This window comes from Trichechus manatus, unplaced genomic scaffold (assembly GCF_000243295.1).
Source record: "Trichechus manatus latirostris isolate Lorelei unplaced genomic scaffold, TriManLat1.0 scaffold00178, whole genome shotgun sequence".
Taxonomy (NCBI): domain Eukaryota; kingdom Metazoa; phylum Chordata; class Mammalia; order Sirenia; family Trichechidae; genus Trichechus; species Trichechus manatus.
The window spans coordinates 1630038-1657486 of NW_004444114.1; the positions used below are offsets into that span (position 1 = coordinate 1630038).

The 27449-nt window shown below is 38.3% G+C and overlaps 1 protein-coding gene across 2 annotated transcripts in view; it reads left to right on the forward strand.

Moving 5' to 3' along the window:
* The first annotated feature begins 7826 nt into the window (after nt 1–7826).
* UNC5C (unc-5 netrin receptor C) overlaps nt 7827–27449 on the forward strand; it is a 437515-nt gene continuing 417892 nt past the window's right edge. Inside the window, exon 1 of one of the 2 annotated variants that reach the window (XM_004387005.1) lies at nt 7827–8284. In XM_004387005.1, the coding sequence (XP_004387062.1) occupies nt 8161–8284 (124 nt within the window). In that variant the 5' untranslated portion in view covers nt 7827–8160. The remainder of the gene's footprint in view (nt 8285–27449) is intronic. The other variant, XM_012558632.2, reaches the window with a different exon arrangement.

Sequence of the window (27449 nt, forward strand, 5' to 3'; positions counted from 1 at the left end):
GCCATCTAAGATACTCCACTGGTCTCACCCCTTCAAAAGTAAGGGAGAATGAAGAGAATAGTATGCAAGGAAAAGATTAGTCCAAAGGACTAATGGACCACAGCTACCAAGGCCTCCGCCAGACTGAGTCCAGTACAGCTAGATGGTGCCCGGCTACTACCACTGACTGCTCTGACCAGGATCACAACACAGGGTCCTGGACAGAGCTGGAGAAGGATGGAGAACAAAATTCTAACACACAAAAAAAAAGACCAGATTTACTGGCCTGACAGACTGGAGATACCCCGAGAGTATGGCCCACAGCCACCCGTTTAGCTCAGAGGTGAAGTCACTCCTGATGTTCACTGTTCAGCCAGGGATTGGACAGCCCCATAGAACAAAACGTGACTAATGAGGCACAGCAGTCCAGGAACAAGGACTAGAAGACAGGAGGGGACAGGAAAGCTGGTGATAGGGAACACAAGGTTGAGAAGGGAGAGTGTTGACGTGTCTTGGGGTTGTTAACCAATGTCCTAAAACAATATGTGTACCGACTGTTTAACGAGAAACTATTTGTTCGGTAAACCTTCACTTAAAGGACAATTAAAAAAAAAAAATTTTTAAACTAGAAAAAAAAAAAATTATAGATTACCTTGTCTGTGCCAGGCATAGCATTAGGGATTATGAAAACAAATCATCTAGCTACATAACCAAAATGGTGGTGAATCTTTACAATATTGCTTCCAAACTATTTTAAGAACACAAATAGTCCTAACAAATTAATGTGTCCCTCTCACCCTTTAAATTTATTTCTAATTCCTTAATATCTTTCATTAAGTTGAGAGTAGTTTATTGTTGAAAGTAGCTTTCATGTTACATACCCATTACCCATTGTCATCGAGTTGATTCCAACTCATAGTGACCCTATAGCATAGAGTAGAACTGTCCTGTAGGATTTCTAAGGCTGTAAATATGGGAGCAGACTGTCCCATCTTTCTCCCATGCAGTGGCTGGTGGCTTCAAAGAGCTGACCTTTTGTTTAGCGGGCGAGTGCTTAACCACTGTGCCACCAGGGCTCCTTCTCAGATTACATAGTTTATTCTTAAGTATATCATGAATATTTAATAATATAAAATTTCATCCTATGTTCTGGAAGTAGTAACCAACATCCCAATTGGACACCTGTGTATACATTCCCGTCATTTGTTTTCTGCTTACTTCTGCTTAAATTCAGGCTCTCATTAGTTCTCATCTTGATTCCTAGAATATAGCCCTAAATGGGCACTCTATGATTTTTCTTGCTACTTTAATGTATGTTTTGAACATTGCTGGTAGACATGATCATCCAATTTTGCTACTTAAAGTCCCAAGTATATCATTGACCAAAGACCTTTGGAAGCTTTCTAGCACGTGCATAAAGTGATATAGACCACATAGTAAACGATGTAAAGCCTTTCATAAATTGGCCCTATCTTCCTTTCCAAATCGACCTAAAGGTATTTATCTGAACCCAGATAAACTCTGTTTCAGATCCTAATCTGATACTGGTTTAATGTAGCTACATTCCCTAATCCTTCTAAACCTTGGTTTTCTCATGCTTAAAATGAGGATAATAATACTATAATAGTACGTACTTCATACATATTGTTTTTGCGTGTATTAGATAAACACATATACGTATACTTAAAAGATGTTTGACTGATGAATGTTCAAAAATGTTAACTGTTATAATTTTTAAAATTATAATTAGATATAGTATTAAGTATAATGCTTTCTGGGTTCCAAACTAAGCCACTCATACATGTCTCACATTTTCCTGCCTTTGCTCGAGTTGCTTCTTCTGCTAGAATGTCCTCTACTCCATTTCAGCAAATACAAATTCTATTTATCTTTCAAGGCTCTGATCTACGTGGCTTCATTTAAGACTCAGCTGATCCCCCAGGCTGAAGTAATTGACCTTTCTTCTCACCTCCTATAACATACTTCTCACTGCACTTCTCACTATCACTTTATTTAATCCTGGGTTCTGTCTTATTTTCTTTTAGTTTATTAGCTTTAGAAGGGGAATTACCATCTGATTTGTCTTGAACTTAATCTGAGGGCATGATTTCTTAACTAAGCATGTAAGTCACCACTTGCTACTATAAGATTGCATTTAAAAAATCACCCGAGATCTCTGTAGCTTAACACAAAAAAAGAGTTTTTTCTTGCTCATGGATCATTGGTTCTGCTACAACTTGGCTAAGGTGTACTGGAATCACACTCTGGGTTCTACACTCCAGGCTTCATGTCCCAGGCCCCAGGCTATGTGTCTCTTATTTGCCTTAGATTGGTGGCTACATGGGGAATGTTCCTCCATGACTAATGGAAGGAACATATGAACAAATAGAAGCACACAGTGCCTCTTGAGGCCTCTGTGAGCAAATGGCACTCTGCAGCATCTGCCCACATTCCACTGGCAAAAGCAAGTTTCATGGTTAAGTCTACCATCAGGGAGGCAGGGAAGTGGGTAGGACTGCAAAGTCAAAAGGCAAAAGGAGGAGAGCCAAGCGCTTTACTCTTTGCACCACCCAGTAGCCCCTTCTACCTACCTACGATTTTCTGAATATACCCTATAATTTCCTGTCTTCATGTCTTTCTGCACGTTCTCCTTGTCCCTCCTCTCCAACAGAATTATGTCCAGCAGAGATGACCAGGCCTTCACAATACCTTTTCCTCATCCACCACCCATGATTTGTCTAGGCTAAACATTTTACAGGCCATCAAGAAAATGAAAACTGCTTGGGCTTATAACTCCCAGAAAAGTTGTCTGGAAAGCACCTAACTTGGCTATATGCCCCGTGGGTTTGTCGTTCCTTCTTTGTCCTGGCTGTAAGGTGGTACGTGATGCCTGCTGGTAAAGAAGCCATCAAGCAACTGTGAGAATAAAAGCTATATATTAGGAAACATGGAGCCAAGACATAAAAAGAGCATAAGTTGAACTGACATAGCAGCTCTGGACTGCCTATTCCCAGATATCTCATTGTTAGAGACAAGTACATCCATTGTGCTAGATAAGTATAAAGCATAAACGTTACTGATACTCAATATTTATGTTTTACTTGTAGGTGATCGTCTTCCCAGACTCCACAGGTGGTATTTTTCTCATATCCTTGTATTCCCATAGCATTTTCAGAATCCTTTTGTTTACTTACCTATATTGCCTTTGGTGTACAAGGACTATTACTCATGCATGGTCTTCTCCAGTGATCCTGGAACAGGGTCTTAACTATAAAAGTGGTTAAATGAAAGTTTTCTGAATTGAATGGAATGGAAAGGAAGTCAATTCTTCCAGTTAATTAATGGAAAAAGCAATCTACAAGGGGCTGTTCTTTAGCAAAATCACACCATTCTCACCTTAGTTTTCTCGTGTATGAAATGGGAATAGTAATGGTATTTCTTTCCCTCAGAGTACTTTCCTTTAATCTTTACTAAGATTATTTACATGTGAGATAGCACATGTAAAGAGCTTAGAACAGTGCCTGATACACAGTGATCAATGAATGCTAGCCATTATTAATATTGCTTATTATTATCTATAGCTTTTAAGTTATGTAAAGCAATAAATTATCTTTTTGGCTTGAGCTTGTTTGAGTTGAATTTCTATCGCTTGCAACCAAGAGTGCTAATACAATTAATAAAACGCATAAAACCCCAGTGTTTACAGGTTTACGGCAGGCCAAATTCCCTTCTGTGGGTTGAGGCTGAAGGGGGGTTAACCAATTGAATCTGGACCATCTGGCTCTCCTTAGCTGATGTCTAGCAGTAAAGTTACCTGCTGTTTCTCACCCCCTGAACCCTAGTTACAACACCATCCTCTTTATTCTTTTAAATCCTCCCTCTTCTATGTTGCCAGTTAATAATAGCTCTCATATGAATATTTATTTTTCTAAAAATGTAGAAAGTAGACAAACATACAAGGAAAGAGACAAAACGAAGTAAAATATTATTTCTAGAATTCAAATACATTTCTAGTTTTTTTTTTTTTTTTTTAGTTCTTAAGTTTTAAGCTGAAAACTCTTTTTCCTTACTAGTTTAGAGTAAATAATATTACTGCTAAGCACCCTACATGCTAAATAGCATAGTTTTCTTGGTGTAGATTTCTGGAGGGATATGCAAGGGATTTGCATGCTTAATTCCCATTAGCACCTGTCACTGGGATTTATTATCCCAGAGTTAATTCTCCACTCACTGCAGCCAGGAAAAAGGAAGCCCTTGTATATGGATTTAAATGAAGCTTTTTATTTTTCAAAATGAGATGAATTTCATGTCTATTCCTTAAACACCTACGGTATTCCAACTCTAAAAAAGTCATATTCAGATTAATTTTGGGGTACAATTTTTCCAAACTTTATTCAACAATTAGAAAAGCCTATTTGTAATTTGAAAATCCATCTTGAAAAAAAAGTTTTAATCCAATACTTAACTTTAGTTTTAAAATCTATTGGCTCCCATTCATCCACTAAATATTCAACAAATGTTTATTGATCAGCTACGATGGGCCTTCATGGGGCAATGCTTAAATGCTTGGCTGTTAACTGAAAGGCAGCTGGTTTGAACCCACTCAGTGGCTCCATGGGGGAAAGACCTGGAAGACTGCTCTTGTAAAGATTACAACCTAGAAGACCCTATGAGGCAGTTCTACTCTATCACATGGGGTCACTAAGAATCGACTTGATGGCACCTAACAACAACATCTATGTGGCCAGCAGTGTTCTAGGTTCCTGGTATAGAGTGGTGAATGTAATAGGAAAAAAATTCCTCCCCTTGAGAAGCATACATTCTATTGGAGAGGTGATATATGCATAGATTTACATACTCATGTACATACACACATGCATACATATATGTACATACACACATGCATGCATATATGTACATAAAATAAATCCCAGAGGAAAATCAAAGCAGTTGAATACACTTGAAGGTGATGGGCTGGATGCTGTTTTAGGTATGTTGGTTAGAGAAAGCCTCTCTCAGAGTGACATTTGAGCCCAAATCTGAATAAAGTAGGTTAGCAAGCCTAAGCTGAGAAGTCTTTGGCATTCTGATCTCTTATGAAGAAGAATCTTATCCCTTTCATGAAGAAGAAATGTGACAGTCAACAAAACCGGGCATGATGTTAATTAATACACAAGACAAGATCTATCTGCAAACACAGATTGTAGGAAACTTACCTGCCTGATAAGCTGAGCTATGTTGCTGGTACTTTTCCTGCCCTTATTCTAGTGCTCTCACTCTCCTCTCCTTTTTCCACCTCATGTGGACATATCGTTTCTCAAACCATTCCTGCCCTCTTTAGGCTGAATATCAGTATTGAACTACTTTTTCCTCTCTTGTCTCTTACTTTCTCTTTCAAGGTATTAATTTCATGCAGTGTCTGTCACTGAGCACTTCAATTTGCCAAACAGTTACGTGACATATTGGACCTTATTTAACTGATATAGACTTCGAGGATTCTTTATTGAGTCTTTTGTCAATCAATTGACAAATATTGAGTGAGTACCAACTATATAACACCAGGCTCTGAGTTAGGAGCTGGGTATGGAATAATCCACAAAGCAAAGTCACTTCCTTAAAAGAGTTATGTTCTAGTTAGAAAAGACAGGCAATAAAATTTTAGAGGCATAAATTTTAGATGTTGCTAATAGTGAGTATGGGTGTTTGTTTTGTTCTCGTTGTTTAAGCTTCTGTTCTTCTTGGAAAACCTGAAAAGATAAATATGAAATATAATCATAATTTCTCCTGCTGATGTAATTGTCAAAATAATTGGCAGGTTATGAGTAGCCCATATCTGCACTGTCCAACATCATAGCCACTAGCCACTTGTCAATGTTTACATTTAAGTTAATTAAATTAAATACAAAATTAAAAATTCAATTTCTCATCACAAAAAGTGTCCCTCATCATAAAAAGTGCTACTGGACAGCACTGGAGGTGGATGGGAATCTTTCATCAATGATAAAAATAGGAGCTAACAATTGTATGCACTAGGCACTTTGCATATGTTTAACTCATTTAATCCTCACAACAAGCTCATAAAATAATACTGCTATTAGACCCATTTTACAGATTAGGAAACTGAGTCACCTACTTCATTGTTTAATATCAGTAGCAGGTAATTGGAATCTCTAAGAATTGAACCCAGGAAGTCTGGTGCCAGAAACCACCCTCTTGCCACAATATCACTATATCCTTTTGTAAGGAGAAGGTAAAGAAGAGATATTTAGCATGGCGGACAAAGCCTCCATGGAAACAGGAAATAGCCAGTTTTGTCAATGTCTTTGCCAGTATGAACTTTTCAGAGTTATCAGGTTCATCCAAGACAGGTCTTATTGGCTAAAGGTTTAGATGGAGCTGGGCAGACAGATCATGGAATGTTAGAACGGAAAAAAATTTTGAAGCCATTTAAATATTTCACAGATGAAGAAACTGAGCCACATAAAGGTTACCTGGGTCCATGTCACAGAATGAGTTATGACCATTGCCAATATTAGACCTCCAGTCTGGGCGGGGTGTGTGTGTGTGTGTACACACATGCTCCACTTGGCACGGAGAACTTAAAATTTCTCTGAGGTATTTTTTTTTTATTAGTTTAGAAATGTTCTAATCTTAAGAAGTGGTTTGTTTCTTCCCAGAATGTTGGCTGTGGCAGCATTCACTTTTACTAACCCATTCACTTTCCTTTTGTCTAGCCTTTCCTTAATTTACCTACCCATTCTTACGTTCCTCCTCCTTCACTAGACCAGATTCACAACTGACTATCCAGACAATTCTTTACCAGAGAAACGTAAATATTTCATGATAGTTTGAGTCCTCCTTACATTCTTCTGTTAGGAATTTGGAAAGCATGTCATTGGTTCCACCATCACTTTAAGTGATTACCTGCAAATTTTCTTGTGCATTGTTTCTGGGAGACTTTCTCTCGGTATAGTCTCACCACCCTTTACATACTCAACCTTGCCAGCCACCAAGAAGCACGCAAAGAAAACACTATTAAAGAATGAGTTTTCATAGAGCTTTTAGTTTCTGTTCCACTGCAGGGAGGTCAAAGGCTCCTGGGTATAAAGCCGTCTCCGTGGCAGTGACAACCCCAAGACAGCGCCGGGCTGGGGCACCGCAAAAGCTTCATACGTTCTTCCCCACAACGCAGGACTTCAGCCGAGCCTGTAGCCGGCTTAATCAACCGCAAGACCCCAAAGCCGCACAGAGAGTTCGGTCCTGGGGAATCTGGCTCAGGCTTAACTGGCGCGGTGGAGAAGCTAGCAGGCGGTAGGCTGAGCTACAGTGGACAGAGCCAAGTGGCCTGGGGGGCGCCTGCTGCGCTCTCTGAGTCCGGTTCTTGTGCACCGCGGTAGCAGGCGCGCTCCCACTCTCCACAGCCGCCTCTTTCTGCAGATCTGTCTCGCCCCAGCTTACACGGGTAAAACGAGCAGCCGGTCTCCACCTCGAGCGCAGGGCGTGCTTCTCCCTCCGACCTTTGCTTACAAAACACGGCCGGGCGCTCTCCCGCCGCAGCTTACACTCTCCGCGGTGTTGGGCTGCGCCCTACACTCCTCCTCCTTCGCGAACCCCGCCACCGCCGTGCGGCGGACCTCTGCGCCCCCTACTAGGAGGTGACCCTCCTTGGCTACCCAGCCGCGGCAGCCTGGACGCCTCTCCGCCGGCGTGAGAACACTGAGATTGGAGAAGGGAGCGCCTCACCGTGCCCAAGCTCCGTCCCTCTGCTCCCTCCTCCTCCCATTTCTTCCCCCACCCCCGCGCTTGAGTGTGTTCTGTTCTGGCGTGGGGACCTGGAGAGCAGTCCAGACTCGGCGCACGGCGAAGCTGCGGCTGATCCTGCTACTAGGAGGAGCGGTGGAGGTGGTCGCCTTGCGCCTCCCCGGACTTCCCAAGTGGGGGCAGCGCAGCCACTTACGGGAGACATCAGTTACAAGGCACAGGGAAAGAAGAACCTTCAAACTCCTCCTCGGCGTCTCCTCTCCACCTCTTTTGGCCCCTGCCTTTGGAGAAAGTGGAGTGCGGCGCTTGGTTATCGTTATTTACTCTGTTTCGCGGTGCACGGATTCAGCTGCTGCCCTGTGTGGCTTTCTCCTGTTGGCGTGTCTCTCTGTTGCTACCCCCCGCACACCTCTGTCGACGATGAGGAAAGGTCTGAGGGCGACAGCGGCCCGCTGCGGACTGGGACTAGGATACGTGCTGCAAATGCTCTTGTTACCTGCCCTGGCCCTGCTCAGCGCCAGCGGCACCGGCTGGGCTGCTCAAGGTAAGGGGGTCCGCCAGGCTCCGCGGCCACCTCCCTTCGCTTCTTCCTTCCCTCCTTCTTCCTCTCCTCCTCCCCGGTTCTCCTCGCTTCCTCAGTTCGCCGCGTTATTCTCAACTGGAAACCACTTTAAATTCCACTTTCCCAACTAGTCAAGAAGCTTTGATCATTCTTATTTTTTAAATCTAACTTCCGAGATGGGCAAGGATGGACCAGGGACGCACGGGGTGTGGACATGCATCCGTCTCTGGGCATGTGGGTGCCTTAGGTATCTTGCACTTTCTGCCCCGCACCCGAACACCGCTGCATTTTGTACATACAGAGGTTTGGAGAGACTGTTGGTGCGGGTGCCTGTGTGGCATGTCATACATAGATGCCGCCTGATGCGCGCGGTGCGCAGAGGATCCCCGTGCTGTACCACGTTTGGGGTTGCGGGATCTTCACTGCGTCTCTGAGCACGCCAGAAGCCCAAGGGCACTCAGCTAAGGAAAAGTGTCCACTAAGGCCGAGGACCCAAAAGCGCCTTTGCCCCTCGGCTGCTGCTCGGGCCACTGTGGAATATACTGCCCACCCAGAACCGCGTCCGCTCTTCGCGGCAGGCGGGGGTTGTGCATGCCTCCACACTCATACACCTTTCTTGACCCCCTCCCAACAGGAGACGGAGAAAGTTAAAACCCCAGAGCTCTGGGGAGACCGGCTGGTCGTTCAGACTAATCCGAAACTCCTCGTGGTAGCTGGCCAGTTTATAACTCTGACATTTTATTTTAATGCGTCTGAGCTTTAAAATAAGTGGCTGGGCTCTGGGGAAAGCCGGGGTTGGGAACAGAGCGGGAGGGAGTTGGAGGTGGGTAAGGGAGTAGCAGCGTCTTGAGGGCTGATCGCCCCGCTCCCTTCTCGCCCTCTGAGTCTGAAGTTGTAGCGGTGGCTCCAAGCCTTCTGAGCCGGGGAAGCTTAGTGGAAGGGAGAAGGGGAGCAAAGTGCCAGTACTGGCCCCTCCAGTGTCTATCTCGGGTCACCTGGGCCTCTAATCTGTTGCCAAGCTGAACGCCCATCTGAATCTTTTTGCTCAGTTTTGTAATGGTTTTGTAATGCTCACGGTAGGCAGCTCAGGTTTTCCTGGCAATATGGAGTAAGCTTATTCAGCATTCGGAGGCAATTCAGGGACCCCCATCCCCCCACCTCAGTTACACTTTCTTCTTTCCAAATTTGGAGAGCAGAGGAGGCGCGGTGGTAGTTCCAAGTCCTTGGAGATGCTCAGACACTCAGGCGTTTCCCAGCTGCATTCCCTCGTAGCTGAGAGAGGCGCTGGGGGCGGGGAGGCGTTGGAGGTGGAGGGGAGCTCAGAGTCTAAGCGAGTGTGGTCCGGGCGGGGAGGTAAGGGATTAGCGAGGCTTTGTGAATTAGCGATAGCTACTTCGGGAGTAAATTTTCCTGCTGCCCTGCTAAGTGGCCACGCACATAAATCCTTCCTTCCTTTCTTGCCAGATGCCTCCCATCCCCGAGGTTCTGCCCTGATTTTCTTCTGCGCTCTTCCAGAGCTCATCTGTCTTTACAAAGGAGTCTCTATTGAGAATCATCTGAGCTATTTGTAGATTTCTTGAACTACTTAGAAGCTCCCAGGGCAGCAGCCGAGGGTGCTTAGACTGGGGGTGTTTGGAAGCTTAAGAGAGCAACCTGATGAATAGCGGTGAAATCAACCCCCGGAGTCAACCCTTGTGACTCCCAGTGGAATCCGCCTGCTGTTATTGGGCGCACAACTGACTGAGCCCTGATTGGGGGGGGGGGGGGCGGGTTTGAGAGACTTATTTGGGAAAAGGACAAGTTAATGTCCGCAAAGTTGCCAAACAGGAGGTAGGATCCCTGCCGAGAGCTTACAACAGCCAAATTAAAAAGACTGGGTAGGAAAAACGATCAATAAAGATAATCAAACAGGGAATTATAAGTGGATTAATACTGAAAGAAGAAAGGAGAAGAGATTAAAAGAAAAGACGCTTAGGACAGAGAGACTGAGCATTTGCCTCTTGCACCCCCCGCCCCATTAGACCAGGTAAGCCAAAGATTGAGGATTGGCCTGCTCTTCTGATTTTAGGAGGAAAAATCAAATGCATTCTGTCTGGTGTGTGCATTTCAGTGCAGTTTTTCTCCATTTAGTTTATATAGTTCCTTCAGTTTCTGGTGAATAAAGCTGTTCATTTATGTTAGTACCTTGTGGTTTCCGAAATGCACTATTTCACCACTTTTATCTTTGTGATCCTCCATGTTCATAGATAGCAGCTTTTTCTGTGTTCTCTACTAGGTTTCAAAGGAAATGTAAAGCACCAAACTCTACTATCAGCTATCAGCTGCTATCGCCACCACTTTAATCCACCCCTCCACCCTCCCCATTCCTGTTTACTTTTTAACTACCACTACTGTTTACTCTCAGAATCACACATGATCTAATTATTAGACCTCCTTTTTCCTTCAGATTTCTTCTTTTCTCTCCTTGGACTAGAACCTTGGGGACAATGAAAGAGGTTGTTGCTTCCTCAGGTATGATTTTCATGCGCTAGGGAGTCCTGGTGGTACAGTGGTTAAGCGCTTGGCTGCTAACCCAAAGGTCAGCTGTTCGAACCCACCAGCTGCACAGCCAGTAAAGATGTGGCAGTCTGCTTCCCTAAAAATTATAGCCTTGAAAACCCTATGGGGCAGTTCTACTCTGTACTATGGGGTCGCTATGAGTCAGAACCAACTCCACCGCAGTGGGGTTTTTTTTTTTTTTTTTTTTTTTGGTGAGTGAGGACTTAAAAATAGGAATTAAATATATTTATATTTATAAATGAAAACACATATTAAGATGTGAAAGTTAATTTAAGCACTTTATAATGTAAATGAGTTTTTATTCTGTTGTTGGAGAAGTACTGCAAAAATCAGAAGTTTTAAACAATGTATATCGCTTCATGGATGGCCAGGAAAACAACAGAGGTTTAAAATAAAAAACAAAATGGGCATTATATGTGAGTGTACTGACTTTTGTAACTGTGGTATAAAGAAAGCAGTCATTTTAAATAGGTCTTTGGGACATTCTGTAGGCTTGAGGCAACAGCTTTCTCCTTTCTGGCTGTGTCCTAATTTTTTCATTCAGGACTGTTGGAAACTCCTAGCTCCGGGGAACTGTGGTACTTCTGACTTCCAAGAATGAAAGACTTCACTAGGAAAAGGGAATATGTGTGTGTGTGTGTGTGTGTGTGTGTGTGTAGGTAGGTGTGTGTTTGATCAGTTGTGCCTTAGAATTAGTGCCCTCTTGTTTTATAAATGGATTTTAGTTCTGGACTACACAGCACTGATATGCTGCTTATCTAGCACCAACTAGTGTTGTGAATGTTAACACCACCAAACTCAGAACAGAAAATTTCTGAAGACTGTAATCATATAGGGATAATTCTCTATTATCTTAACTTCATTTATAATGTTTAAAAACAAATTGCATACTTTCAACAAATTATAAGAATTACTACCATGCGTTTATGCATACTGGTATGAAGCAAATGGACAGTTGGCATGAAGACAACTGAATTTCAGTGAAAATTCTACTATATCTTCTTCCATTTCAGGAGCAGAGAGATTAGATGAATTTAATTTGAATATAAATGTGGTAAGGAAAAGTAGGTTTGTTTATCTTTGTTTACAAAAATAATTTCATATTTTAGCTTAAGGAATGCTTAAAAGGCTTCAGAGAACAAATTTTCAAGTATTACAAAGAGTGAGGAATCACGAGATTATAACAAACATTTATTGACTCTGTAGCCTTTTCTGTTCCGGATACTGGATATTCAGTCGAACAAGACATGGTCCTCCAGCATCTCTCATAGTAATTTGGGAGCTGGTTGTCCGAATGTCAGAATCAGAATTCATGCTGATTTATTTTAAGCAAACCCCCTAAGGACAAGAACTAGGCGTCAGCTCTACTAGGCCAACCCTCTCAGTTTATTCAGAATTATTGTTGAGACTTAAAAATAATTGTTCTCTAATGTATGCTAGGTTCTCCAATTAGTGCAGACAGCGAGAGTGTGCTCTATTTAGGCCTTAATTGCGTTTAGCACTTTCCTGATTTAGGTCATGGCTTTTCCGGAGCAGCAGAGGGAGTCAGTCTCAGAAGCAACATTAAAATTACAGGCTGCAAAGACTTCAGGAAGATAATGGGCAAAGGGTAGGGGTGGGGATTGAGCAGGTGTTCTTGCCTTGCAGTTTTAGCGTACATCTTTTACAGTTTGACTTCTGCATTTGTGGCAGTTACAAACGATCTTGTTCACGTTTTCCCACAAGTTAGAAGCTTATTAGCTCATTTGTAGAAGTATAGTTAAAACAATTGTTGTTAGCTGCCATGGAGTAGGCCCCGGACTCATAATGACCCCATCACAATAGAACAAAATGTTGCCCATACCTGTGCCATCCCTATGATCAGTTGGGGATCAGACCATTGTGATCCATAGGATTTCATGGAATGATTTTCAGAAGTAGATCACCAGGCCTTTCTTCTTAGTCCACCTTAGTCTAGAAGTTCTACTGAAACCTATTCAGCGTCACAGCTACACACAAGCCTCCCCTGCAGACTGCACATAACATGCATTGCCCAAGAATCAAACTGTGTCTCCTGAATGGAAGGCTAGAATTCTACTACTAAACCACCAATGTCCCCATAATGTTAAATAATTATTGAGGACTTACGATGGCCCAGACTCTGCTATGTGTCAGGGACACAGAGTGGGACAAGACAGTTTCAGCTCTCAAGGAAGAATTACAAAAGTACTATATAGTAAATAATTCACTTTCTGAAATATAACAGTGGGTATGGCCAGAATGCTCCTTAGAAGCAAGGATGGCAAGACTTTGTCTCATGTACTTCGGACATGTTATCAGGAGGGACCAGTCTCTGGAGAAAGACATCATCATGCTTGATAAAATAGAGGGTCAGCGAAAAAGACGAAGACCCTCAGTGAGATGGACTGACACAGTGGCTCCAACAATGGGCTAAAGCATAACAGAGATTGTGAGGATGACGCAGGACAGGGCAGTGTTTCATTCTGTTGTACGTGGGGTCGCTATGAGTAGGAACTGACTCAACGACACCCAACAACAACAACACGGTATAGTACTCTCTGGGTCCAAGGATTCAAAGATAGTAAACGTGATCAGGCTAGTGCTTGGGGTGAGGGGCTCCAGAATTCTTACACACAAATACTTAGGGGTAACAATTTTGTTGGAAGTTGGGTATTTTTGAAGCCGAGTTTGCATTGCAACTGTGTTTTACTTTAATTTAAAAATATTTGGTCAGGCTTTGGGGAGGAACAAGCTAAAGGCTTCTAGCAAGTATATATCCATTCTTTGAATACAGCATGGATATTAATGCTTCATAATCCTCTCTCCACCACTTCGGAGCTGTGTGACCATGAGTGAGTTACTTAACCTCTCTGTGCCTCAATTTCCTCAAATGTAAAATGAGGATAATACGTAGGATGTCTTATTAGGATTGACTGAATCCATGTAAAGCATTTACAACAACATTTTTCTTTGACTTCCAACTCTGTAAACCACAGGCAAAGAAGTATAGAAATCAAAGAAATTAAGGTTAATAATTCTAACCTCAGAATTCTAACCTCGCCTTCCCTGAAAGAGACAAATGGAGCTGTCTGAGGAGATGCAAAAAAGGAAATCTGGGGTGAATTGCTGTAAAATCCTGAGCAGTATGTGCCTCTTTCAACAGCCTGTGGGGATCGCTCTCCCTGTCATAGCCTCCTTCCTCCTTTTCTGCTGTCTCTGGGAAAACGAGCCTAACATCAGTTTTTAAAATGCCATGTTAAGTCACTACCAGTTAGGTCCTGGCTACAAGTTCTACCCTTGACTTTCTGTCTTTATAAGGAATTTTGAAAGGTAACTTTTCATAAATCCATAAACAAGTCTGTGGAGGAAAAAAAAAAAAAAAGTCAAGACCCAGGTAACATGATAAAACTTTATGAAAGTATCAGCAGTTTTACTTTAAAAGAAAAATGACACAAATGTACAGTCAAAAGGATGGAATTGAATACTTGCCAAAATAACACAAAGAACATAAACTATAGGTTGAGTTGAAGGCAAAAGCAAATTCACCAAGTATTTAATTTTCTCAGATTATATTTGCAACAGAGTTTTGCTATCATAATTTAAAATAGCGTAGATAATCTAGGTAACATATTTTGAAATTTTTACATTTAATTCTAATTGTTGAATGGCTATTGTCATTTCTTTGCATGCTTGGTGCGAATGTTGCTTTCTGGCAGACTTTTATGATTAAATTAGAGATTTGTGGGGGATATTTATGTTACTTAGAATTGAAACAGATCTTTATCCTACTAAATTGTTATTCTGCTTTTAATTATTGATTGCCTGGTTATGCCATTACAGAGTCCCAAATTTCTCTCTGTCTCTGTCTTTTTTAACTTGACTTCTTAAACCTATCTATGAACTTTTCTTTGATTTCATTGTTTATTTGGATCTGTTATTGCTTATGTGTTTGTGGAGGAGCATTACATGAATCTTAGATTGTGGGTGTTGTTCCCGTATCACTTAGTTCAAGGATATTTTACTCACAGAAATCCAGTGCTGTTGTTTTTTGTAGTACTTCTTTGAAGTAGAGTAAGTTTGACTTGAGCAGTTTTAAAACACTTATTCTCCTTTTTCTAGTTCTGAAAAAGAAATCCAATAACTGAAAGTTTACTGTTTCCCTTCTTTTAAATATTTGTCATCTCCAGATTTGGAGAGACTTCAGTATGAATCATTTTATAATAATATTTCTTTCTATGAGCTAAAAAATTCAGAAATCAAAAAATATTATTTTAATCCTTTCTACCTGATTGTTTGGAGCTGATAGAAGACTTTCAGCCTTTTCATGAAAAACCAAAACGCGTATATTTTTCAGATATTTAAACTCTTTATAAAAAAAATGTTAGGAAATATTGAACTACAATTGCAAAATTAAAAAAAAGTTTGGGTTGAAGTTGATATGTGGTTTGTCCATTTGAGTATTGCTGCCCCCCCAAAGAGTTGCCCTGTAGGAATATATATAGGGTCTTGAAATACACAGAAGAATGTCTGCAGATTTTATAGGTGCCTAAAACATAGCTAGCCTTCTACACAGTGTTATAGTGTTAATGTTTACTGTGACATTACTTAAATTGAAGTTATAATTTAGAGAACTATAGCTTTGAAAGTGCATAATATGCAGATATGTGTCCTTATGTCAGTATAGCTTTTATTAGCGATGAGCAGTGATTCAAAAGTACTTTGTGAGGCAAAAGTGAAGTATAACATCTGAAAAGTCCAATGTTTGGGGAATATCCTCTTTTAATTAAATAACTAACCACATCTCCTTGCCAAGGTGGTAGTCCAGCATGAAAATGAGGGGAACCAGATGAGACTTCCTTATACTGACCTGCCTGCTAGAATTGTTATTTAAAATACCAGGGTGCAAAATAATAATGTTAACAGATGATGTTGATTAATCAAATTTAACTCCAGAGTTACCAGCCTTATTTATTTTAAAATGTTGTGAGCGTAGGGGATTTTACCTTCATTAATCATTTTGTCATGTGAATCCTGTGGCTAGTTTCATTTCTCAGCAATTATGAGAGCTATAAAAGTGCCTCATGTAGATGAACACGTATTATTTCCTCTTCTAACTAAGGATGTTAAACAACAAAAACTCCCTCAGCACATTTAACAAGTTTATTGATGAATACTAACATTTCTCATTTTTAGTCAATGTCTTAATTGATTGTTTAATCATGGACTGCCTGAACTCAACTATAATTTATTAAGTCTACTCTTTTTTTTTTCTCTTCAGAAGAAAAACCTTAAATATGAACATTCCTTTCCAATAAAAGCAGATTAGTGCTTGCATATTAAAATGCATCTGCAGTCCAGTTATAAGGGCAGATATGTCCATTAACAGAAACAAAGGTTTTTTCCCCCCCAAACTCAAGCAAATCACTGTGAATAATAATAAACAACATAAAAGAGTACTACAGGAGTAAAGTTTCTGTAGAAAAGCAACTGTTTAAAATTAATTTATAACACACAGTCTCTTAGTACAAGTTAAGTGCAGTATGATAGGGTATGTGGTGTAATAATATCCTCTTATAATTAAAGTCATGGTGAATTACATTCATGTTTAGGATTAAGGTTAAAGGAAGCAATTTTGGATCATTCCATTTTCTATGAATTAGCAAGTTTGTTTGGAATTTAAAGAGCATAAAAATCCTTTCACGAACTAGATCAAAAGATTATTCTCTAACAAATACTATTTACTAACTTTCACAGAACCTAAAAATGACAACCAGTGGCAAGAGTATTGTTGTTGTTACTGTTTTAGTATGTGTGATTTTTAGAGACCTGTGATATCTCTAATCAAAACTGAACAAACAACCCAATTATGACCACCACCACCAACAAAAAAACTATAGGATTAGGAAAACATGGTAAATAATGGTAATTTCACTTTGAATGTTATGTCTGTATGTAATATGCTGGCGTTTGAGTTTAGCTTTTGATAAAAGGAAAAGTGATGTATTTTATCTTCCCCTGAGTAAAGAATGTGCCAGACATACACATTGTAGCCACCCAGTGGAAGTGCTCAAGTTTAGCAAGTCTTAAAGTCACTCTAAGTAAAATAGTATTTATATTGACTGCTGTTTAGCAATTTTTCTTCTTCCTTCTGGATCTCCTTAAGGTGAAAGAAGAGTATAAACTTACAAATGTATTAGGGATCAAATTCAAGGACTGAAAGAAGCTAAGGCTTTTTCCTTCTAGCATACTGCAGTCATCACCGGTAGAGTCTACCGCTTGGTGGAAAACAGAAGCCCGTTTCAGTCTTAACTGCTCTAAGAAGCTGAGGAAAAACAGGCATGTTCAAATGACTTATTATTTGTGCTATCTGGACTAGAGACCCGAGATTAGCGTTCCAAAATAATATTATTCAACAGGCCTTCTGACTTGAAACTTTTATCTAAATACAGCCTTGATTTTCACCTACTTCAATTAACATAGCAAAAGAATTAACATAGCAAAAGAATTTGAAATGTGTTTAAAAGGGAAGTAATTGAGACATCAAAAGAAAACTCTAGCAGTATGTATTTTCAGACACAAATAATACATTTCCTCAAAGAGTAACACATATGATTTAATTATTATTGTATAATAGATTTAACAGTAAAGGATACGTATCAATTTTGGTGTTTTATTTCATTTCCAGGCCAGCAGTACCAGAGTCCTGAAGGATAGGGACAAGACCTTATTGTTTCTGTGTACTACTAAAACTAGCATAGTGTTGAACACGTAACAGGTGGTATGAATGAATTACAAAATATATTGATTTTTTTTTTTTTTAAATTTCTTTTACATATAACATTGTTCATTCTTAAATCACATATTTTCTAAAAACTCCAAACTTTCCAGAACATGTAGGTAATTTAAAGTTTAATTTATGTAGCAGTTTCTATAATACTTCAGTGTAATAGTATTGAAATTATTTTGGATATTTGAAATGACAAGTCCTGTATGAAATATATCATTCTCGTAAGTCATTAAATGAAATTATAGATATTCATATGTAGTTTTCGTATGTCTAGTCTGAACATATTTAAATTGAGGAATTGATTGAATTAAACAGATCAGTCTCAGAGTAGAAAGTTACATATGGTGGATGCTTATGGAATTGTACATGTATGGCTATTTGGTTAAAAGGTACTTGCTTATAAAATGTGTCTGAATATTCTGTCATTTTCATGGGGCAGAATAGCTCCATTTCTTAGCTTCACATAGGTTGAAATGGAATTTTAAACTTTTAGAGTTCATGGTGTATACTAAAAGAAGTTAAGTTTGAATTTTACTTGGACGTAATTGGGCAAGATATGCTCATCTGAGGATTCAAGACTTAAATCAATAGTATTACCATGGAATATATGGTTGCTCCTTCAGTGGTATTTATACAATACATTGCCATTTCCTGAGCTGTTTTGTTAAACGTTATTAACAGCAATGCATACGTTATATCTTGAATCTTACCTGTACAGTAGAAATTGACTAGCATTCCTTTTGGAATTACATTGGAGTTCTTAGGGAGAGTTGTCCCAGAAAATAATTAGCTTAAATAGATTTTATCTTTAATGTAGTACAGTGCATTTTTGAAAAAGTTGATGATATTGATCTTTAAAAAGTAGTGGAAATTTATATATTTATATATAATTTATTATATATAATTATAGTTTGGAAACCCTGGTGGTGTAGTGGTTAAATGCTACAGCTGCTAACCAAAAGGTCAGCAGTTCAAATCCACCAGGCGGTCCTTGGAAACTATGGGGCAGTTCTACTCTGGGTCACTATGAGTCGGAATCCACTCGATGGCAGTGGGTGCGTTAATTATAGTTTTTTTACTATAACATGATGAAAAAAAGTAGAAGAATGACTATAAAAAGTTTTAACAATATGTATGTTTTTCAGGGGGGTTATTAGAAATGATGGTCACATGGAAGATACATATATCATTTTTTATTGAATTAAATGACTGTGGAATTATTTCTTAGGAGGGTATTTCCAGGCAGACCCTTAATGAAATGAAGAATGACAAGGAGTAGACAAATAAATCAAAAAAACACCAAACTCACTGCCATCGAGTCGATTCTGACTCCTAGCGACCTATGGGACAGAGTAGAACTGCCCCATAGTTTCCAAGGAGCGCCTGATGGATTCGAACTGCCGCCCTTTTGGTTAGCAGCCGAGCTCTTAACCACTATGCCACCAGGGTTTAGTGTCATAATTCCCTGTGAGCATATAAATTCTTATGCAAATTGTGTGTGTGTGTGTGTGTGTGTGTGTTTAAGTGTGCAGTTTTGTTTTAGGAGTGAGTTCATTTTTAAGCAGACTTCCGAATATCCTTTCAAAAAAAAAAAAGAGAATGTAACAGGCAAACGAAAACCAACCATTTTTACTTATAAAATAAATTCATTAAGGAATTAATTGAATAGGGAATCATATTTAATCACTGATTCCTGATTGAAAAATGTAGTCCCACTTTTCTGCAAAAAGGCGCCTTGTGCTAAGCAAGTTGATAAGTCATTTCCCTAGTGCACAGCAGAGATGCCTCTGACTCATTAGTGTCGTGATTTATCTGAAAGAAACAAGTTTTCTCTTGTCCTGCAAGTGACAGACTGAGGGACCTCAACTTCTTTCCTTTGGCTTATTTTAAATACGTTATAGAGAACTTCTGTTGTTTTCCTATACAGTGGACTATAATATGTTGACCAAAGGAGAACGTCAACTTTCATTCATGCGTGCATGGGTAAAATCCTCTATCCACATGAATGACTTCCTCTCAGGATGCTCTCTAGGAGAGTGCATCTCAACCTGGGGCAAAACATCGTTTTCCTGGTAAGCATTCTGCATGAGGTTACCTTATGTGGGCTGATCGAAGAAGAGAGGTCAGTTGTGTTTTTCTTCCTTGACCAGAATTCAGTTATGGTTTGTTTCAACTTCTTAATCAAATGCACTTATGTTCCCAGGCAGACGAATTCTTGATTTGCTAGGAATCCCTCAGGTGCCGAATCAGTGGCTTTATTTTCAGATTTATCCATTACATCCAAAGCTTTATTTAAATTAATAAACATAAAGTTAATTGAGGGGAAAAAAAGATTGTTTCTAATGAAAGAATATGCTGTATAGAACTTTAGTCAGTATATAAGGATAATAGGTTTCCTTTCTTATATTCAATATTTTCTTAAAATACAGTTTAATATATAAATAGTTATTTAATACATTGATATCTAAATATATATTGATTATTGCCATACATTTTCACATCATTCGGCATTTTCGAACTAGGATTTTAAACGTATGCAAATAAATTCTGGGGTTCAGAAAACTGTTTTGTATGTTTGCATTATACATATATCATCCATCAATGATACAGGGTTTTCATAGTGAAACATTAGTACTTTACTAAGACTAGGAAAGTAAATAATAATGCCTAACAAGTGTTGCTGTTACAAGTCTAAATACTAATGAGGGAGGTTGCGTGTTTAATGCAGAATTGCAAGGTTAAAAAGAGGGTCTTAAAGATAACAGCAGATTCCAGAGCCCTTGAGTTTGTTTTACATTCAGTGACAGTCACTAAATCAGGGAAAGGAATGTTCAAACAACGCACTTGAGGAAAAGTGATTTTTATAGAAAGGAGCCATTTCTGCTAATAGCCAGTAACTGCTCATAACCCCACTGACATTAAAAGTCCATTAGCTAAGCCCAGTTTAAATAGCAGCTGATGCTGTGTCAGCTAAATGTACGTTGGAATTTTTTCATATAATGCAGTGAGAGCAGTTCTATAATTTTTTCTAATAATATATACATTAAGTAAAACAAGTCATCTGATAGCAGTGACTGGGCTGCTAATAAACAGGCAGAGATTTGTGATGAAACCAAAGTAACAGTCTATATAACAGGAAGATAACAAATGCCAGTGATGGTTTTAAAAGAGAGCATTTGAGAAAAATCATATGGAGAGGCTTAAGCTGGCGTTCAGAAAGAGCTGTTTCCATAGAAGCACGTATTAATGTGCACTACTTTGGATAGTCCTGTAGAGTGAAGTGATATTTTACTATTAGCTGCAGTGTTTAGTTTTTCTGTGTATTTTGAAACAACAGGAAGCCCCTTCTGTACTCACTGTTATGTGTATAAATGAGGGGGATAAGAAGGGAATTTGCAGAAAAGAGAACAAATAAAAGCAGAGGTATAACATATAATGTGCTGATATTTTTAGGTTGATTATTATGGTAATCATTTTGAAAGCAAAATAAAGTATTTGTGCTGAAATGATAATATGGACAATTGAAAATATCCATATCTTTTGAGTATTTTTTAACATTCATTTTAATCACCTGAAAGACAAGATGTTTTACTGCAAATTACATTAAAATCCAAGGATCTTTAATGAGTGATGATAAAACAGATAGTGTTCTGTATCTGTGAGACCATTGTGGAGACGAACTGAGAGTTGCTCAGTAATCTAATGTGTGCTTTGAGAACAGAGCAGTAATTAATCAGTGCTGTCATGCTCGACCACTATAAAGAGTTACGAGAACCTCCATGCTGACCAACCCCTTCTCTATTATCAAACCATTAGTGAAACCCTGTACAAGTAACAGCGGTGGAGCCCTGCTTAAGAATATACCCGAATAGTTTGTGCACAAGCTTTGTGAGTATTTTTACAATGTTCACTTGAATTCGCATCACATGTTCTAGTACTCAGAATTATTCATTTAGCTCTCTAACCTGACTCATCACATCTTTTATTTATTTTAAGATTAAATCCATTTTTCTTTATATAATAATAATAAAAAATCTTACATGACTGAGTTTCTTGAATGGGGGAAACAGAAGGAAAGAAAAGAAAAAGAAATAAGAAGAAAAAGAAAAGAAGACTATAATTTAACCATAGTGGAGTGACGGACCTCCCTTTTATGTTAACAGATTTTCATACAAGTATTTCTTAATAAAATCAAGAAGTACTCTTTGGTGTTGGTAGCTGTTTTAATTCATTTCAGGCCACTGCAAATGCTTGTTTTGAATGAATTGGGATCTTACATGGACAGAGTTTATGCAATTAAACTACTAACCGAAATCCCATTTACTAACATATTGCATGAGGGACTTGATGAATAATCTAGTCTTTAGTATGTAACTCAAAAATTAATAACAGATGGAAATATGCCTCAGTTCAACCAGTGGCCTTTGATTTTTAATTCTAAATCCACTGTAGTTTTTTCAGACTAAATCAACTGTTTAAAGTGACTATTTTCCGTATGTTTTCCCTTTTCTTTTGCATAAAATGTAATTCTGTTGCAAGACGAAAAAAGAATGTCATTGTATTTGGCCATACAATAAATTTGTACAAATTTATGAAGTAATATCATGAAAGTGAATTATGTTGAAAGTAACAAGATGATGCTAGCCTGATTGAAATAAAACAATTATTGCATTAGAGTTTGGAATCGTTTTTAGAATAAATTACCCTGCAATGTTAATATACTATTACTTTCTTGGGTAGCTTTACTTTGTCTTTTTTGATTTGTTCGCTATATGAAGAGTTACATTTTAAAAAATATTTAATGAACACAGTACAGTGTTAACTTGAATTTGTATATTTATGCTCAGAAAACTTTTCTTAAAATAATCTTAAATAATGTACATTCTCGAATGTGATTATTGTGACTGTGTTTAAAATAATGAACAGTTTTTGTTCTCTCTCTTTTTCCAATTCAACGTGTCCTTTCTGTGACTCTTAGGGAATTAAAAATGTATTGTGTGTGTGTGTGTTTATCTAATACTTTCCTGATATAGGAAAGCATAGACTGCTTTTAATGATTGATTAAACTGTTTTTTGGGGGTTTTATGCTTTATAGAACATTTGGTTTGTAGTATTTTTTTTTTTTTGGAAGATTTTCAGGGAAAAGAAAACATAACCACTAAAAAGATGAGTCTGCATTTATAATCCCTTCTTCTAGGCAATGCTTGTGTGTGTGAGAGAGAGAGTTTCAAATAAAAGCTAGCTCTGCAAGACACTAATTTTCCCTATATTAAACTGTCTTAAAACGTTCTGCTATGTAATTACAGAGTTGTTGTTTTGTTTGTTTTCATTGATATGAACAGTCTGTTTTGTGCCAGAGTATATCTTTATTTGCTTTTACTTTATTGAGGGTGTGGAGGAAAACAATTCAAAAAGCCAAATTGTTAAACAAAAAAAAAATTATTTCTTCTTGTTATTGTTGGATGCCGTTAAGTCTATTCTGACTCATAACACATATAGGGACAGCAATGGCTTTCCATTGCCCCTAGAATAAGATGTAAACTTAGTATGGCTGACAAGGGTATTTTTGCTTACACTCCTAGTTTCATTTCTAAATACTCCTCTCTGGTTATAGCCTCTTCAGACCATGTACATTTCCCAAATCTGGAACAAGTTGTTCCACTGCAGCCCTAGGAGGGGACATCCTTCAGGATTTTCTAGTAAGCCGCCATGTTGCCTCACCACTGGAGTTTCACTAACAGTCTTTCCTTTCCATTCCTTATTGTTAGTTCCTTCCTACTGGCTGACTTCTGTTCAGTCTTTACTTCTTAGTTTAGATCTTCATTCCTTAATAAAGCTTTCATATCCAATTGTAATATTCTTCTTTTCTCTGTGTTCCCAGTTAGTGTGTCAACTTGATGAGGACAGGGACCATAGATCTTTAGCACATGGTACAATGCTTGGCACACAATCAGCATGTAATATAGATCTTTTGAATGATGATGGATGAATGCATATTTTGTTCATGCTTACACCTTTCTGGGTTCACTACATTATCTACTTTGAGATCTACTGGACAGAGCAACCTGAAGATGAGCTTGTAGGTAGAAAGTAAGGACACTGTCAGGAGTGACTGCTCATGATCTCTTAGATCCTGGCTAAAAGGCAACCTCTGTACCCTTCCTTTAGAAATCTATGCCTAACTTCAAAAGTTTTGACGTGTAATTTGGGACTTTTAAGTAATAAAGAACATGGATTCCCATGTAGTTGAAGCAAGTAACCCCCAGACAATGGACAAGTAAGCAACGTGAGCATAGTTGGACTCAAACTAGTGTGGTCAAGTTGCCTAAACACAGAATCAGGAGTTAAAAAGTTCTACAAGTCAAACAGTACCTACTGATGTCCGAGAGGACCTTTCCAATTCTTCACATGTAGCATTCTGTCATATGGAGTATCACTAGAATAAATTAACTTTCAACTGGGTAATGGTATTTTGTGTTATATTGGGATCATTGTTGTGCCAAAAATTGCCCTAAAGAGTGGTTGTTCTTATTTCTGTCTACTATAAAGTAAATAACTGTCTTGCAGAGTATGAATATGTAAGTGGGGTAGGCATGGGGGAGCAGGGACAGAGTGGTCCAGAGTCAAGAAAAATGAATCTGTTTTGAAGTGCATATTAAACCCAGTTGTTTCTCTGTAATTGACTATTGTCTGAAATTTATTTTGGGAGGACCAGAACCTATTATCTTTGGACAGAATACCTTGGTTTTTTAGACCAGAAAATGGTATAGTGAAATGTATTATTATAAAATATTATTGAATCAAATATTCTTGTAGGCACTTTTAAGGTGACCAAAATATGTTATGGATTATGCTACACTGCCAACAAAAAGGAAATTAAAACAAGTAACTGCTTCTTCTTTGTTAAGACTTCAGTAAACACAGACCCAACTTGCCCTGAATAATTACCGCAGAGAGCTATGCAGTGGTCTTTAACTGGTAGTTGTTTGTAATCAAGCAGCCTGATTCTTGCCTTGACATAAAGCAGAGGAAGTGGGTAGGAGACAGACCTGTAATTATCAGCAGCAGGTGCCCATAATGGAATGCCAGAGAGATGTTTGAAGAGGCAAATATTACTTTAGGAAAGATTTCAAGACTGTCAACTTAGACCAAAACACATCTAAATAAAAACTAGCTTGAGACCAGCAGTAGAAGAATATTTCTTTGGAAGCAAAAGCAAGAGTAATAAAATCCTTTAACGCTAAGTAACTCTTCCTCCATATGTCTAAATATTATCAAGATATGAAGTCTAAAACAAGACTGGACACCATTTTCAGAAAAGGGATGATTTAACACCCTTAGTGTTTTTTTTTTTTTTTTTTGGTTGTTCAAAAGTTTATGATGTAGACAAAAAACTTGCTCTTTATTTTGGTGAGTATTACATGAATAAGTGAAATGAATGAAAATTAGTTTTTCATGGCTTCAAGGAACGCCAAATCATTGATATCATTATCACATATGACCAAAATGTTTTATTTCAGTTACAGAGCTTAATAACATTCCCTATTGTGACTTTTAGGTTGAAAAATCAAGGCAAAAGAAATTCAGTATTTAATGGAACCCAAAACTTTCAAATGTTTTTTAAAGTTTACTGTGTATTAATGTATTATACATGCATTATTTTTCAATTGCTGTACATTTCACCTTTCAATGATAACGTTTTTAAATTTTTACCTCGTTTCTAAGAGAAAGAAAATATTATTCTTTCTAAGCAGTCCTTATAAAGAATAATGAACCATGTGATAACTTGTATACAATAAAAACATATAATTGAGTTATAGAAGAAATGTTAAATTTAGAGCAATGATGCCAGCTCAGCTTTTAGAAACGCACTTAGCAAAGTTGTTTTGATAGTGCACTCTTATTTCCGTTTTTAATTTTATCTTGTTATTCACCGAAGGCCATGGTTTATAGTAGCTTATAGGAAGTTCTGTTGTATGAGACATAGAAAGACTAAAGAAATCTGACAAAACAGTTGTGTTGGTAGTTTTCTGTGCTTCTAAATAGAGAGTTTTCTTTCTCTTTTCCTGTATGCCAAGTAAGGATACGCTTTGGCTCTTTTTTATGTTGTGGGAGTGATTGAACCTTATGGAACTGAACACCTTCTAATGAAGAAAGGAGTTATGATATATCTGTATGACACCATTCATTCTCAGATATGCTTAGCACATATTTTTGGGAATTTTTTTTTTTTCCTGCTTAATGCTAACCATATATTTATCACTATGAAAACAAGTAGAAAAGTCAACCATTCACTGTGCTTGCCAGAAATGCCTTCAGCTCCCATAGTAGTTGTATGTCAAGATCTTACACTACTTAAAAGAAAGACATAAGATTTATTCTGGAAATTTACCAGGACAGACCAGCCCTCAAAAATGTGAAGGAAAAGATCTCTGTAGCTAAACTAAAATAAACTTAAGTCACACTTGACACATTACCCTTAAGATAACTCCATCTAAAAATATATGTAAGTTGCAGAGGGTCTCAGGCCTTTTTCAAAGTGGACACCAAATATGGAAGAGAGATTTAAGAATTGCCTCAAGGGGAAATAATATTTTTATGATTTACAATTTTTTATTTGCATATTTTGACTTACTTGGATATATTTTTCGCTAAATTGTCAAGTAAATTAAACTTGACGTTAGGACTGGTAGTTTATATAGGTGCAGCAAAGCGTCCAAGTAGTTGCCTGCATTTTTGATGGCATAATTTTAGATTTAGATGGAGGATAAAGGATGTGACTAGAGTGGGTAGATGTGGAAGTTAGAGTATATCTAACTATTAATATATTCTCTCAAACTACAACTCAGTTTAGCTTTTTTTAAAAAAAAGAGACCAGAAATCTGTACAGCTGAGTTTAATTCAGGCAGTATAATTGCTATACCCGGAGAAATAAATTAATATCAAATAGTATAACACATGGTGGCTGCCTTCAAGAGAGTTAAACTCTGGTTAGGAAGATAATATAGATAAAGTATACGAAAGTACAAGACAGTAAATTGACATGACAAAATTAATAGAAATATTTTTAAAGTAAAAGCAGAGATAAATGTGGTTTGGTGCTAGAACTTTCTGCCGGGATAAACTCTTGGCCAGTTTTGAGACAGGCGTGAGCAATGCTTTCATTCCCTTTTATAAGTACTCTTCTCACTTAGGCTACTAGAAATGTTTTGTTACAGCTGCGCAAGATTCTATTCTCCTTGCCTCTTCGCATTTTCTTCCCCCTTCAATTTTGAGAGCAATTCTTTCCTAGGGCATCTCCTACTAACAGCTCTTGTGTTTGCCAGGAAGGGAGGAGATACGGAGACCTGCTCTCTGCTTTCTTGAGTCGCTCTTTGCATTTAACTCCCCCAGGGCTACATTACATTTCCTCAGTGCAAAATGAGTCCCCAATCCAAATTTAGCTGTTTTATTACATACTGCGTAGCTAAGCCACTTTTGACCAGACATTACCGCATCTCTCAGCAACAGAGTTTGAGTTTGTCAAGTTGTGCCAGTTTGTTGTCTTTTTTTAAAAAATATAGTTATACATGCTTGAATATACTTGTTTTGATTTTGAGTAATGGTCTCTTTGGTGTTCTGATGTTTATAAAATGATGTCAGTACTGGAAGGTAGAGGATTGCTGTGTTAGATATTTTCCCTTCTCTTTAAAGGATGTATTAAGGGGAGGGGGATCTGTTGCATGACTCTCTGTGGGTGGGAGAATTGATACAGTTAAGCATAAGCAACCTGAAGTATTTCAAAGGGAATTGTAGAAACCT